The sequence below is a fragment of the Mus pahari genome, chromosome 4 (assembly GCF_900095145.1).
Source record: "Mus pahari chromosome 4, PAHARI_EIJ_v1.1, whole genome shotgun sequence".
Classification (NCBI taxonomy): domain Eukaryota; kingdom Metazoa; phylum Chordata; class Mammalia; order Rodentia; family Muridae; genus Mus; species Mus pahari.
In genome coordinates this window covers 80,629,983-80,644,793 of record NC_034593.1, presented here as the reverse complement: position 1 = coordinate 80,644,793, position 14,811 = coordinate 80,629,983, and the positions used below count along the sequence as shown (strand labels likewise).

Genomic DNA, 14,811 nt, shown 5'->3' with positions numbered 1-14,811 from the left:
CTCGAACTCAGAAATCCACCTGCCTCTGCCTCCGGAGTGCTGGGATTAAAGGCATGCACCACCACGCCCAGCTTGTTTTTGAGATTTAAAAAAATATTATGTATATGGGATTTTAAAAAATATTTATTTTTATGTATATAGATGCTTTATCTGCATATACACCTGCATGCCAGAAAAGGGCATCACATCCTGTTACAGATGGTTGTGAGCCACCATGTGATTGCTGGGAATTGAACTCAGGATCTCTGGAAGAGCTGCCAGTGCTCTTAACTGCTGAGCCATCTCTCCTGTCCAGTTATTTTCATTTTTATTTTATGTGTATGGGTATTTTGCCAGCATGTATGTCTGTGCACCGTGAGCGTGTGTGTGTGTGTGTGTGTGTGTGTGTGTGTGTGTGTGTATGTGTGTTTGTATGTGTGTATGCAATGCCCATGTAGACCAGAAGAGGGTGTTGGATCTTCTGGGACTGGAGTTTTAGATGATTGTGAGCTGCCATGTGGGTGCTGGGAATCAAACCTGGGTCTTCTGAAAGAGCTACCTCTCTAGCCCCTTGACACAAAATCTCATATACCCCAGAGCAGCCTTGATCTTGCTATGTATGCCATGATGACCTTGAACTTCTGATCTTCCTGTCTCCACCTCTCTAGTGCAGGATTATAGGGATACACCACCACACTGGCCTTTTCTTCTCCTTCCTTCCTTCTTTCCTTCCCTCCTGCCCCCACCCGGTTGGAAAGGGTCTCACTATGTTGTCTAAACTAGCCTCATTTTCAATCCTCTTGACTCAGCCTCCTAAATTCTAGGATTCCAAGTGTGTTCTAGCAGGGCTGGAGAAACAGTGGCTCATAGTTAAGAGCACTGGCACTCTCCCAGAGGATTCGGGTTCCAGCACCCACATGGCCGCTCAAGCCTGTCTGTAACCCCAGATTCAGAACTTCTGACACTCTCACAAAGATGTATGTACATGCAGGCAAAAGACCAAGGCACATAATAGTAAAAGTAAGTGACTTTTATATTAAACAACATCCCCTCCTTCCCCACCCCCTGCCCCTTTATATTCTACCACACCCCATTTAAGGACTGGCTTTCTTCCCTCATTTCCCTTCCTGTTCCCAGCAGCGTGGGCAGCCTAAGGCAAGGCTCTGTGCTGGTCAGCCAAGACTGGCAAGACTCCAAGCGTTCTTCTGTGTGATCTCCAAGTCAGTCATTCACAGAAAAGGTGCAAGTGGCTTCTAAAGATGGCTTCAAACAGTAGAGGATGAAATGGGAGAGAAGAAAGGCGTCCCTCTGGAGGTCTGTGTGGTTCTCCTCTGTCTTTTTTTCAGGCTTCAGTGTGAGGTATGATGGGATGGGCATGAAAACCATCTTCAAAACTTAAAAGTCTTTTTCTTTTTATTAATTATTTTTGAAATAATGTATAGCTCTGGCTAGTCTGAGATTTGCTATGTAGCCCAGGCTAGACTAGAACTCAGAGACCTGCCTCTGCCTACCAAAGAGTGCTAGGATCAAAGCTGTGCACCACTATGCTCAGTTTAAAGACAGTCTCTCTCTCTCTCTCTCTCTCTCTCTCTCTCTTTCTCTCTCTCTCTCTCTTTTAAGATCTAAACACTCGAGACCTCATGCCTATACTTTATGCACATCACCAAGTTACGAAAAGCACTAAAGTCCTTGATGCACTAAACTGAAGTAATCAGGCTGAGAAATGTCATCAGTGATCTGAGAAATGTCATCAGCGATCTGAGAAATGTCATCAGCGATCTGAGAAATGTCATCAGCGATCTGAGAAATGTCATCAGCGATCTGAGAAATGTCATCAGCGATCTGAGAAATGTCATCAGCGATCTGAGAAATGTCATCAGCGATCTGAGAAATGACATCAGCGATCTGAGAAATGTCATCAGTGATCTGAGAAATGTCATCAGCGATCTGAGAAATGTCATCAGTGATCAGAAGAGACTCTGGAGATTTAAATTCTCAGGTGTGAATAGTCACAAGTCTACAAAAGAGAAGCTGATGCTTACATCATTCCAGATCGAATTTTAAGTTCCTGGGCAAAAATAAATTCCAGAAACAGGACACTGTGTTACTATTTTTTTTTTTTGTCTTTTGCTTGAATTACAAATAAGCTACATTTTCTGCTTTTGTTATAATTATTTTTTAAATGATAAGCTTTTGCATTAATGAAATTATGTCAACTTAAGCCTAAATAATAAACAATCCATAATGTTGGGAAACAAAAAGACCCCTAAGGTAGGCCAGACATGATGGTGTGCCTGGGATCCCAGCACTCAGAAAGCAGAGGCAGGAGGATCACTGCAAGTTCAAGGCCAACCTGGTCCACACAGTGAGATCCAGGACAACCAGTACTAAATAATGACTCCCTGTTACCCCCGCCCCCAAAATTTGTGGAAGGTCAGGGGCCGAAGAGCAGCAGTTAGGAGCACTCACTTTTGCAGAGGACCCCAGTTCACTGCTGCCAGGGGAACCTGATGGTTCTTGCCTCCAAGGACGCCTGCACTCATGTATAGCCCCATACTTAAAAACTAAAACTAAATCCTAAAACTTTCATGGCACTATATGACCACGTGGATCCCTACCTCTGAATGCCTGGGTACCAGATCCAGCACATCCCTCTTGCTCATGGACCAGTGGAATGTGAGCGAAGGGCTCGCAGTGCTGAAGGAGAAAGGAGTCTGGCTACTTGTCACTCCCATGACGTACACTGGCATCTGAAAAGAAAGTGCGCCCTTGTGCTGCAGGCCTGCCTGCCTAGCATCCTCCCAACAGTGAGCCAGGGCACGGCTTTCATGCCAACCTCAGAGCTGGGCATGATGGCACATACCTGGAATCCCAGAGGTTTGGAGGCTGAGGCATGAGGATCATCTTGGGTTTCAGGCTAGCAAGGGCTACATAAGACCCTGTATCACAGAAAGCCCATATATAGGGGCTACAAAGATGGCTCAGCCATTAAGAGTACCGGGTTTTCTTCCCAAGGAGCCAGGTTCCATTCCCAGCACCCACATGGTGGCTCAAAACTGTCTGTAAACAACTGTCTGTATTTCCAGTTCTTGGGGAATCCAATGCCTTCTGGCCTCCGTGGGCATCAGGCATGCATGTGGTACATAGATATACATGTAGGAAAACAGCCATATGCATAACATTAAAATAAGGTGCTGGAGAGATGGCTCAGAGGTTAAGAACGCTGACTGCTCTTCCAGAGGTCCTGAGTTCAAATCCCAGCAGCCACATGGTGGCTTACAACCATCTGTAATGGGATCTGATGCCCTCTTCTGGGGTGTCTGAAGACAGCTACAGTGTATTCATACATAAAATAAATAAATCTACAGCTGGGCGTGGTGGCACACGCCTTTAATCCCAGCACTTGGGAGGCAGAGGCAAGCAGATTTCTGAGTTTGAGGCTAGCCTGGTCTACAGAGTGAGTTCCAGGACAGCCAGAGCTATACAGAGAAACCCTGTCTTGAAAAACAAAAACAAACAAACAAAAAAAAAACAAAAAAAAAAATCAAATAAATAAATAAATCTTAAAAAAAAAAATAAAAGCAGCAGACTTGGGGGAAGGAGAGAGAAATGAAGGAGGACCCACATGCACACTTGCTTTGTACAACTGACCTCAGTGGCCGTGACGAGTCGGGTTGCAGCTGCAAGGATCCTAACAGCCTGGAGCTGGACAACCTCGATTTGGACTTCATCCTGCTCAACAGGAGGAGAGCAAGCTTAGGCCAGGGAGGCTTCTGTGGGCTGACAGAGATGCTTACAACTAGCTCGTTATGCTGTTTCTGATGGTCAACAACAACAAACTCTATCGTGTATGTTTGATTTTGCTCTTTTGAAAAAGTTCTATAAGGCTAGGGACCATATCTTACAACAGTGCCAAGGACTCTGTGAGTTCTCCACTAAAGCCCACAGTTTTCTTTCTTTCTTTTTCTTTTTTTTTTTTTCTTTTTTTTGGTTTTTCGAGACAGGGTTTCTCTGTGTAGCCCTGGCTGTCCTGGAACTCACTCTGTAGACCAGGCTGGCCTCGAACTCAGAAATCCGCCTGCCTCTGCCTCCCGAGTGCTGGGATTAAAGGCATGCGCCACCACGCCCGGCTAGCCCACAGTTTTCTATGCCAGATGAAGGGTCCCAGAAGGATACTCCTGGTCTGCTGGCACCCTCACTGTCACCTGCACCCATCACCCCAAGATTCGACCCCAAGATTCGAGAGCAGAAACGGCAGAGCAAGGATACCTGGGAAAACACAATGACTTTGCCAGTGTCTTCATTCACTGTCTGGATGGTGCCGTGGAGCACAGCTGTGCCGACCGATTTCCCTGTAACTTGACCCCTCCTGTTAACAACAGCTACAGTCTGATTGCTGATAGAGAAGTGAATGATGGACTGGGGCTGAGGGCCACCTTCAGACATTATCTGGAATTTAGAAAGACCAGTGAGTGCCGGGAGAACAGAACAAGTCACACCTCTTTTCTTAATATTTTTTTTCAAGTAACTTGGCTTCCTCTACTTCCAGGCTAGCACATGCCACATCAACATAAGTGTGTGTAGAAGATCTGAGCGGTGGTGGCGCACGCCTTTAGTCCCAGCACTTGGGAGGCAGAGGCAGGCGGATTTCTGAGTTCGAGGCCAGCCTGGTCTACAAAGTGAGTTCCAGGACAGCCAGGGTTACACAGAGAAACCCTGTCTTAGAAAACAAACAAACAAGCAAACAATAAGTGTGTGTAGAAGAAATGTGTGCTGCAAATGACCCACAGGACTCAAAGAGTCCTGTGCCACATGCATCATGGATCAGAGAACTTCCCTTCTTCTTCATTAGACCCAGCCGTGCTGGGCATTCAGGGGAGGACAGTTGGTATGTATGCATGTAAAACTGAAAAGGCAAATCATGTTTTCTGCTTTAAAAAGCACTCTGTATGCTTTAAAGCATGCCAGCATGCCGGAGAGATGGCTCAGCGGTTGAGAGCATTAGTTGCCCTTCCAGAGGACCTGGTTCGGTTTCCAGCACCCATATGGCAGGCAGCTTACAACCATTTGAAACTCCAGGTCCATGACCTGATGCCTCTTCTGGCATCCTTGAGCACTGCATGTGATACACATATATACATATAAGCAAGACACTCATACACATAAAATAAAATAAACCTCAACATTAAAAAACAATCATCTATAATTGATATAGATTGTCATAGAGCACAGGCATATATCTGCAATCCTATTACTTGAAAATCTGAGGCTGGAGGGTTGTCAGGAGTATGAGGCTAGCCTGAGCTGTATAACAAGGTCCTGTCTGAGGCTAGCCTGAGCTGTATAACAAGGTCCTGTCTCCAACAACAAAACTAAGGGGCCGGAGAGATGGCTTAGTGGTTACAAGCACTGATTGCTCTTTCAGAGGACCCAGCTTCAATTCCTGGCATCCACGTAGCAGCTCACAACTGTCTGTAAGTCCAGTTCCAGTGGACTGGCACCCTCAAACATACATGCATGCAGGCAAAACACCAATGCACTTACAAAAGTAATAAATACATTATTTAAAAAAACAAAACTAGGGCTGGTGAGATGGCTCAGCGGTTAAGAGCACTGACTGCTCTTCTGAAGGTCCTGAGTTCAAATCCCAACAACCACATGGTGGCTCACAACCACCCATAATGAGATCTGGTGTCCTCTTCTGGTGTGTTGGAAGACAGCTACAGTGTACTTTTGTGTAATAATAAATAAATCTTAAAAAAACAACAAACAAACAAACAAAAAACCTAAACTAAACTAAACCCACCAACAAACCATAAGAAAGATCACCTGCATCATGTTAGTTGCAATCAGGGTCATTTTCTCAGGAACGAGTCTGAATGGAGGGAAGACCTGGAGGAGACAAAGTGGCAGCATCAGCCGCTGTGGGCTCTGCTGTTTGTAGCCTTGCCCTCAGGAAACTGTTCACAGCACAAAACAAAAACACCACACTACACACTTTGGTTTTATTTATACCAGCAAACCCATTCAACGGCGTTTAAGCAACTCACTCTGCCTACTCATTAAGATTCCATTCACAGGGTAAAGGCACTTGCTACCAAGCCTGCCAACCGGGGTTTGGTCCCTCTCACTTCCACAAACTGTGGCATGAGTGTTCTTTACCCACACACAGTAGATGTAAACAAGATTGTACTTAAAGCTTCCTTCTTTTTCATAAAGTAGAGAAAACAACATGGTTCATTCTCAGGACGGGGGCTGGAGCAAGCGTTCAGAAGAGCACTGGCTGATCTCCTGGGAGACCCAGGTTCAGCTGCCAGCACCCACATGGTGGCTCACAACTGTCTGTTCTCCAGTTCCGGGGATCCAACATCCTCAGACAGACACACATGCAGGCAAAACACCAGTTAAGACTTAGAAAATAAAAGTAAATACATCATTTAAAAATGTAAAAGTCTGGCTTCTTTTTGGTTGTTTGTTTGTTTTGTTTTTTTCATGTTGGGGATAGAACCTAGGGTCCTATGAACACTAGGCAAGCATTTTACCACCAAGCTACAACTCTAGCCTCTATCTTCCAAGTATCTATCAATCTTGGTTTTTGCAGGCGGTGTCACCATGCAGACCTGGCTTGCCCAGAGACTGACTATGCAGACCAGTCCTCCTGCTTTTGTCTTACAATGATCTTTTTGAAAGTGAAAAAGAAATTCTACATTATATGTATAGGTATTCTGCCTGCATATATGTCAGTGCACCATATTTCAGAGGCCAGAAGAGGGTGTCAGATCCCCTGAGACTGGAGTTAGAGATGGTTTTGTGAGCTGCCCTGTGGATGCTGGGAACTGTACCTAGGTCTTCTGCAAGAGCAACAAGTGCTCTTAATCATTGAGCCATGTCTCCAGTCCTATAATAATCTTTTAATGGCATAAGAAGTTACTTTGTACAAACATTCGCTGGGTTGTTTAAGTTACAGATAACGTCTTCATGTTTGTATATGTGTACATTGTGTGCATATTTGTGGAGGTCAGAGGTCAACTTTCTTGAACCGTTCTCTACCTTATTTTTTTGAGACAGAGTCTCTCACTGAACCTGAAGCTTAATGACTGAGCTAGCCTGACTGCTCAGCAAGCTCCCTGGACCTGCCTGTCTCTGCCTCCCCAGGCCTGGGATGAAGGGTGTGTGTTAGGCCTGGCTTTTCATGTGGGCACAGGGCAATGAACTCAGGTCTCCATGCTTTTGCTGCAATCCTCTCAGCCCTAGGAAATTACTTTTTATATAAGACTAAGATGAAAACCGTAGGTAGGGTTGGGGATGTAGCTCAGTTGGTAGAGGACCTATCTAGCATGCATGAAACCCTGAGTTTAGTTCCTAGAACCATATAAAATGGGATGTAGGTAGTAGATGCCTGTAATCCCAGCACTCAGGATAATGAGTCCAAAGCCAGCTTGGAATACATGAGATATTGTCTCAAAAAACAAATAAGAAGAAAAAAAGGTTGTATTATTTACATTAAATTATTCAGAGGCTAGCCATGGTGATGCCTTTAATTTAGGACTTGGAAGGCAGAAGTAGGTAGACCTCTCTGGGTTGAAGGCAAACCTGTTCTACATAGTGAGTTCTAAACCAGCCTGGACTACAAAGTGAGACCTTATCATAACATAAAATATACCTATGGAAAGAGCTTTTGGTACATGCCTGTGGTTGTCTGCTGAGAAGGCTGAGGCATGAGGATCGCTGAGCTTAGGAATCTGATGGAGAGGGAGAGAGAGAGAGAGAGAGAGAGAGAGAGAGAGAGAGAGAGAGAGGAGAGAGAGGAAGAAGCTGGAAGAAAAGGCTCCTCAGTGGCTAAGAGCACTGGCTCTTCTTCCAGAGGACCCAGGGTTGATTCCTAGCACCCACATGACAGCTCACAACTGCGTGTAACTTTAGTCTCTGAGGAGCTGACACCCTCTTCTGGCCTGTCTTCTGCACCTTCTACATGTTGCACAGACACACACAGGCAAAACACTTATACACAGAAATCGTTGAAAAATGAAAAAAAAAAAGGGGGGTTGAGAGAAAGTGAATATAATTAATTTTAATGATTTTTTTTTTTTGAGACAGGGTCTTACTATGTAGCCCTGGCTGCCCTGGAACACACTATGTAGTATAGGCTGACCTTGAACTCATGGAGATCCACCCGACTCCCCAGTGTTAGGACTAAAGGCGGATGCTACCATGTCTGACTTATCAATTCATTTTTATTAGTGTGTATGTGTATAAGTGTCATATGTGTGGAGGCAGAGGACAACTTCCAGGAGTCAGTTCTCTCTCTATTGTGTGTTCTATAAACTCAAGTGCCATCAGCCCTCAGATCAGGCACCAGCTCATGCAGATATATGTACTCACATATATACATATAACATTTTTGTGTGTGCATTCTAAACTTTCTACAAGAACTATATCCCATGTGTTTATTAATCTTGGAGGGAAGAAAATAATTAATTATACACAGGAAATTCCCCAGCAAAAGATATTATGTATAGCCGGGCAGTGGTTGTGCATGCCTTTAATCCCAGCACTCAGGAGGCAGAGGCAGGCGGATTTCTGAGTTTGAGGCCAGCCTGATCTACATTGAGTTCCAGGACAGCCAGGGCTACACAGAGAAACCCGTCTCGAAAAAAAAAAACAAAAAAACCAACCCCTCCCCCCCAAAACCCAAAAACATATTGTGTATAAATGCTGTGACGCGAGGACACGAGGGACTTTACTCACCTCGATATGCCGAGGCGCTGATGTGAATTTCCTCCCCATTCTGTCTGTGGCAATGGCTACAAGTGTGGTTTGTCCGACAGTGACAGCACGGAGCATGTAGTTTTCAGAGTACTCATCCTGATCTTCCATTAACCTGCAAAGATCCGTGTGGCACCAGTGAGAAAGATCTGGCAGCCATTGTTTGTTTGAGACAGCGTGCCTCTATGCAGCCCTGGCTGTCCTGGAGTTTACAGAGATCGGCCTTCCTCTGCCTCCTGTTGCTGGGAGTAAAGGATGAATTAAAAATGCCACTAAGCCCTGCTGAGGTCTGGCTTTGAGAAGGATCAGTAATTCATCTTTCTAAGATGCTTAATGTAGGGCTGGTGAGATGGCTCAGCAGGTAAGAGCACCCGACTGCTCTTCCAAAGGTGCAGAGTTCAAATCCCAGCAACCACATGGTGGCTCACAACCATCCTTAATGAGATCTGACTCCCTCTTCTGAAATATCTGAAGACAGCAACAGTGTGTACTTACATATAATAAATAAAAAAAAAAAAGAAAGAAAAAAGATGCTTAATGTATTTTAATTCTTGCTAAATGAACCTTCCAGAAAGTGAATCTCCAGAGTCAAGATTAATTTCCTGCGATGGCAACAAGTTCCTGAAAGGATTAAGTGTGATAAGAACAGTGGCAGCACTGTGAGGACCAAATTCCCGAGCACTTTCTCTTTGCATTTTGAGACAGAATCTCATAGAACCCAGGATGGCCTTGAACTCACACTCCTGTCTCCACCTCCCAAAGCTGGAATGACAGGTGTAAGCCACTGTGCTCAGGGGATTCCTTTTTTTTTTTTTTTTTTTAAGACTTATTTATTTATTTTATTTATATGAGTACACTGTAGTTCAGACACATCAGAAGAGGACATCAGATCTCATTACAGACGGTTGTGAGCCACCATGTGGTTGCTGGGATTTGAATTCAGGTCCTCTGAAGAGCAGCCAGTGCTCTTAACTGCTGAGCCATCTCTCCAGCCCCCTCAGGGAATTCTTGTATGCCTTCTTTTTTGAAGGAGACTATCAAGAAAGTTTGTTAGCCAATTTTTGACGGTCTTCCAGGTTGAGGCGCTCCCAGAAGATAACATCCAAGGAGAGTTTCAGAAAACAAAAACAGCAATGACATAATTTAGTGCTTAAACAAGGCATTTAGGGATCTTGAATGTTTTAATTTTAATATTTAATTTTATGCTTTTATTTTATGTGTATGGGTGTTTGCTTTACATGTATGTCTGTGTATCACTGTGTGTCTGGCGCCCAAGGAGGCCAGAAGAGGGTGTTGGATCTTCTGGAACTGGAGCCACAGACTGTAACAGGCTGTAAGCTACCAAGCAAGCACTGGAAATCACACCCAGATCCTCCGGAAGAACAGCCAGTGCTCTAACCACTGAGCAACCTCTCCAGCCCCATTATTTTAACTTTTGAGGGAGTCCTGTATAACTCAATCTGGCCTTAAAATTGTGATATTTGTGTCTCAGCCTCCTGAATGCGGGGGTTACAGGTGTGTACCACAGCACCCAGCCAGGATGAATAAGGGACACTGAGGCCACAAGGAGGGAGACTCTCATCGTAGGAGAGGAGAGGAGAGGTACTGAGTGGCACTCACCTCAGGGTGACGATGGCAGATGCCAGCTGCAGCCTGACATCCATGTTTCTGAAGTACTTGTTCCGGAAAGGGTGTTTGAAAGAGCCAAGAACCCTGACCACCACTAACACGGTTTTACCGATCTCAACCTAGTAGTTGAAAAAGGCAGCAAGTGACAGGCGTCCGTTAAGTAAGGATGGCTACATTTAGAGGGGCAGACATTTCTGTGCATGCCAGATGTTCCTGGTATGCCTCTGGTCAACTTATCCCAAAGCTGTGTATACTATTTGTCCTCCTCATCTCCCCCCCCCCCCCCCCCATGGATTCATTCACTCCTTCCTTTCTTTCTAATTACATGTGTTTACTTGAATGTATGTACACACCTGTATGCACCGTAGTGCCAGGGAGATGAGAGGACAATTTACAGGAGTTATTCTCTTCTTTCACCTGTGGGTCTAGGTACCCTCAGGCTTGGCAGTAGGTACCCTTACCAGTGAGCCACCTAGTCATCCATCTCTGCCTGTGTCTCCCCTTCTTCCCTCCCCACTCTGTGGCCCAGGCTGGCCTGAAGCTCATTATTTAGAACAGGTTGGTTATGAACTCACAGAGATCTGCTTGACTCTACCTCCTGCATTCAGGGATATTTCTCTCTCTCTCTCTCTCTCTCTCTCTCTCTCTCTCTCTCTCTCTCTCTCTCTCATTAAGTCAGTGTCTAACCCTGTAGCCCAGGCTGGTCTGGATCTCCCTGTGTTCCCCATGTTAGCTTCAAACTCATGGCGATCGTAGCCTCCTGAATTCTGGGATTATAGGAGTTAGCCTCTATGCCCTCCTTTTGGATTTTGTTGTTGCTTTGATAGGGTTTTGTATTCTAACATGGCCTTGAACTCACTATTCAGTGGATGTCCTCACCTCCTGGGATTACAGACTTCCACCACTACACCGGGTGTACTGGTGTGGAGAGTGAACCCAGGGCTTTATGCAGGCCAGGTAAGGACTCTATGGACTGACCTATATCCCCAGTCTTTTCTAGGCTTTTAAAAATTTATAGATCTCTATGAATTCGAGGTCAGCCTGGTTTAAAGAGTGAGTTCTAGAATAGTCAGGGATACACATTAGAAACTATATATATATATATATATATATATATATATATATATATATAGAGAGAGAGAGAGAGAGAGAGAGAGAGGACAGTTTTTCTGTGTAGCCTTGGTTATCCCTAGCTGTACTGGAACTCCCTATATAGATCAGACTGGCCTTAAACTTACAAAGATCTGCCTGACTCTGCTTCTGTTGTGATTAAAGGCATGTACCACCATGCCATGTTCCTTCTTGGATATTTTAAAATTAATTTTTTTGTTAGCATTGCACTAGGCTTATATTTTCTTCACAACTCCCTTTTAGTTTTTGAACCAAGGTCTTCTAGTGTAGCCTAGGGTGGCCACATGTCTTGATCTTCAGAGTACTAAGTGCTGGGTTATAAGTACACATCACCATGCCTGGTGTGCTGGGTTATAAGTACACATCACCATGCCTGGTGTGCTGGGGTTATAAGTACACATCACCATGCCTGGTTTAAGTGTGTTTTTAACATTTTGCTTATCGGTCCTGAATTAAGGCTGAAGCTTACAATTGGGAGAATTGTGGAGAAACTGAAACAGTATGGGTTGCACATAGTAAGTTCTAGGCTAGCCTGGGCTATAGGTGAGACTCCTCTCAGCAAACAATAAATCAACCCAGCCTCCTAAAGTACCCATTTATTTATCTTATTTTTCACTATGCTTAACATTGGAATGGTGGTTTTTGTTTCATTTGATTTGTTTTTGTGGAAAAGATGACAGCTGATTGCAGAAGAGGACACGCTCTTGAGGGGTGAGAGTGGACAATGGCCAAAAGGACCGGAGAACAGTGGTCTTTAAGGGCTGGCATTTTATTAGTCTAAGGTCTCGGTGGGAACTGTAGCTGAGGAGAGACTGCGTTAAGATAATGTAGGGGCAATGACTTAAGCTTGTCATTCCTGACATGAAACAACTCTTTGGCTTCATCAGAAAAAACAACTCTCACCTTATCAATCAGATCCAGCTCGACCTCCTGTATGTCTGACACCCTGACCTGGGCCACTGCTGGACCCAAGTAGGCCAGGCACAGGTCATACACTTTCAGGGTTAGAAATCCAGGATGTGCTGGAACTAACTAGAAGGAAGAAGGTGGTGTTTAGTGGAGGCAAAACCACACATGGAAACAGAGGTTAGGAACTGGAAATTCAGTAGTATCTAACATATATCTAAGTTATCAGCAGGAACAGATTTCATGGATAAAAATCAAATGAATATGTGCTATTGTGGTGGTTTGAATAAGCATGGCCTCCACAGACTCACGTGCTGTGTCTGAATGCTTGGCCCATAGGGAATAGCACTATTAGGAGGTTTGGCCTTACTGGAGTAGGTGTGATCTTGTTGAAAGAAGTGTGTCACTATGGGGGTGGGCTTTGAGGTTTCCTATGTTCAAGCTAAGCCCAGAGTGGTTTCCTTTTGCCTGCCAATCAAGATGTAAAGATCTTAGCCACCTCTCCAGCACCACGTCGGCCTGTGTGCTGCCATGCTTTCATGCCATGATGATGATGGACTGAACCTCTAACTGTAAGCCAGCCCCAGTGAAATGCTGTCCTTTATAAGAGTTGCTATGGTCATGGTGTCTCTTCACAGCAACACAGCCCTAACTAAGACAGCTATGATTGCGAGCGGTAGTGGAAATGGATTAACAGACTCTCTGTACTGAAGCTACTGTGTGACAGAGTGCTTAGATCATCCTGTGTCCGCACCTAGTGTCCCAGTCTCCAATTTTAAAAGCAAATATGGCGGGGTGGGGTGGGATGGGGAGATGGCTCAGTGGTCGGTCGAGAGCACACAATGTCCTTGCAGAGGACCCAGTTCAGTCCCAGCACCATATGGCATGATTCCAGCTCCAGAGGACAAGGTCCCTTCCTCTGGTCTGAGTGGCCACATGCACTCATGTGCACAAACCCACACACTGAAACATGTGTACACACATAACTTAAAAACTAGTAATAAAGCCGGGCGTGGTTGCACACGCCTTTAATCCCAGCACTCGGGAGGCAGAGACAGGCGGATCTCTGTGAGTTCAAGACCAGCTTTGTCTACATAATGAGTACTGGGCCAGTCAGAGCAACCAGTGAGATTCTATCTTAAAAACCTTTGAAAAAACCAAGTGAAACAAAAGCAACTCAGGAACACATCAAGTCAGGTGTGGTGGTGCACACCTTTAATCCCAGCATTAGGGAGGCAGAGGCAGGTGGAGCTCTGTGTGTTTGAATCCAGACTGGTCTACAGAGTGAGTTCCTAGATGGCCAGGGCTACAGAGAGAGAGAGGCCAGGTCTCAGAAAGACAAAAATGAAAAAAACAACAAAAGAAAACACATTGAGGCCTGGAGAGATGGCTTAGCGGTTAAGAGCACTGGCTGCTCCTCAGAAGGGTTCAATTCCCAGCAACCACATGGCAGCTCACAACTGTCTGTAACTCCAGTTCCTCATACAGACATACACGCAGGAAAAACATCAATGCATATTATTAAAAAAGGGAACACATAAAAAAGATTGTTCCCTGTAATCAACAGCATAGTGATGAAAGGCTGGTTCCACGTGTACAAGTTAATAAGTGTCATCCATAATCTACATGGACTCAAGGAGAGAGATCACATGGTTATTTCAGTAGATGTAGGAAACACTGTTGACAAAAGCCAAAATCCTTCATGACACAGGTGTGATGAAATTATAGTGGTAAATTTCCATGGAGATTGAACCGGGGTCCTCTGAATGAGCAGCCAGGGCTCCTAACTGCTGAGCCATCTCTTCAGCTCAAAGACAGGAATCTCTTACGGGGGATGAACCCTAAGTTCCTAAGGAACATGCATTTTGTCAGAAAGCATAAAAAAATAAAAGGCCTAAAGAAGCTGTAGGCAAAGAATGTGAAGGCAATGGGCGATGGTCACAAGGGGTCAAGGCGGTTGTCAAACCCAGTGAGGTCATACACAAAATGCTGAAGGGTCCCCGCACAAGCTCTGTCCAGTCCATGAGTGTGTTTTCATCAACCACACCAAACATGAAAAGTGGGTTCTTGGTTACACGGCCAGGGTCCAAGACTGCCAGCCAAAGGCCACTGCCCCCTCCATCTCAGGCGCCCTAAGTTGCCTGTGCACCTGTGAAGACCCCACAGCAAAGGACACTGTCACTGAGAAAACTGATGGACTGGCACAACCACCCCTCATGGTAGCTGCTGTGACCTCTACCACCCCCACAGGCACAGTTTCCACATGGTACCCGCCCCCACAGGCACACAGTTTCCATGTAGCACCCCCCCAGGCACATAGTTTCCACATGGCACCCCCCCCCCAGGCACACAGTTTCCAAGAGTCTCCTGTGCTGTTTTCACAAATAAACTTGAGGCAGG

The 14,811-nt window shown here is 45.2% G+C and overlaps 1 protein-coding gene across 2 annotated transcripts in view; it reads right to left on the bottom strand.

Annotated features, from left to right (window-relative positions):
* Positions 1 to 14,811, bottom strand: part of Nup210l (nucleoporin 210 like) — a 108,638-nt gene that overhangs the window by 28,677 nt on the left and 65,150 nt on the right. For both annotated transcript variants that reach the window (XM_021196630.1, XM_029538124.1), the window contains exons 21-27: positions 12,409 to 12,537; positions 10,366 to 10,493; positions 8,728 to 8,860; positions 5,809 to 5,871; positions 4,249 to 4,428; positions 3,631 to 3,711; positions 2,598 to 2,729 (exon numbers count right to left, since the gene is read on the bottom strand). In XM_021196630.1, coding sequence (XP_021052289.1) covers positions 2,598 to 2,729; positions 3,631 to 3,711; positions 4,249 to 4,428; positions 5,809 to 5,871; positions 8,728 to 8,860; positions 10,366 to 10,493; positions 12,409 to 12,537 — 846 coding nt within the window. The remainder of the gene's footprint in view (positions 1 to 2,597; positions 2,730 to 3,630; positions 3,712 to 4,248; positions 4,429 to 5,808; positions 5,872 to 8,727; positions 8,861 to 10,365; positions 10,494 to 12,408; positions 12,538 to 14,811) is intronic.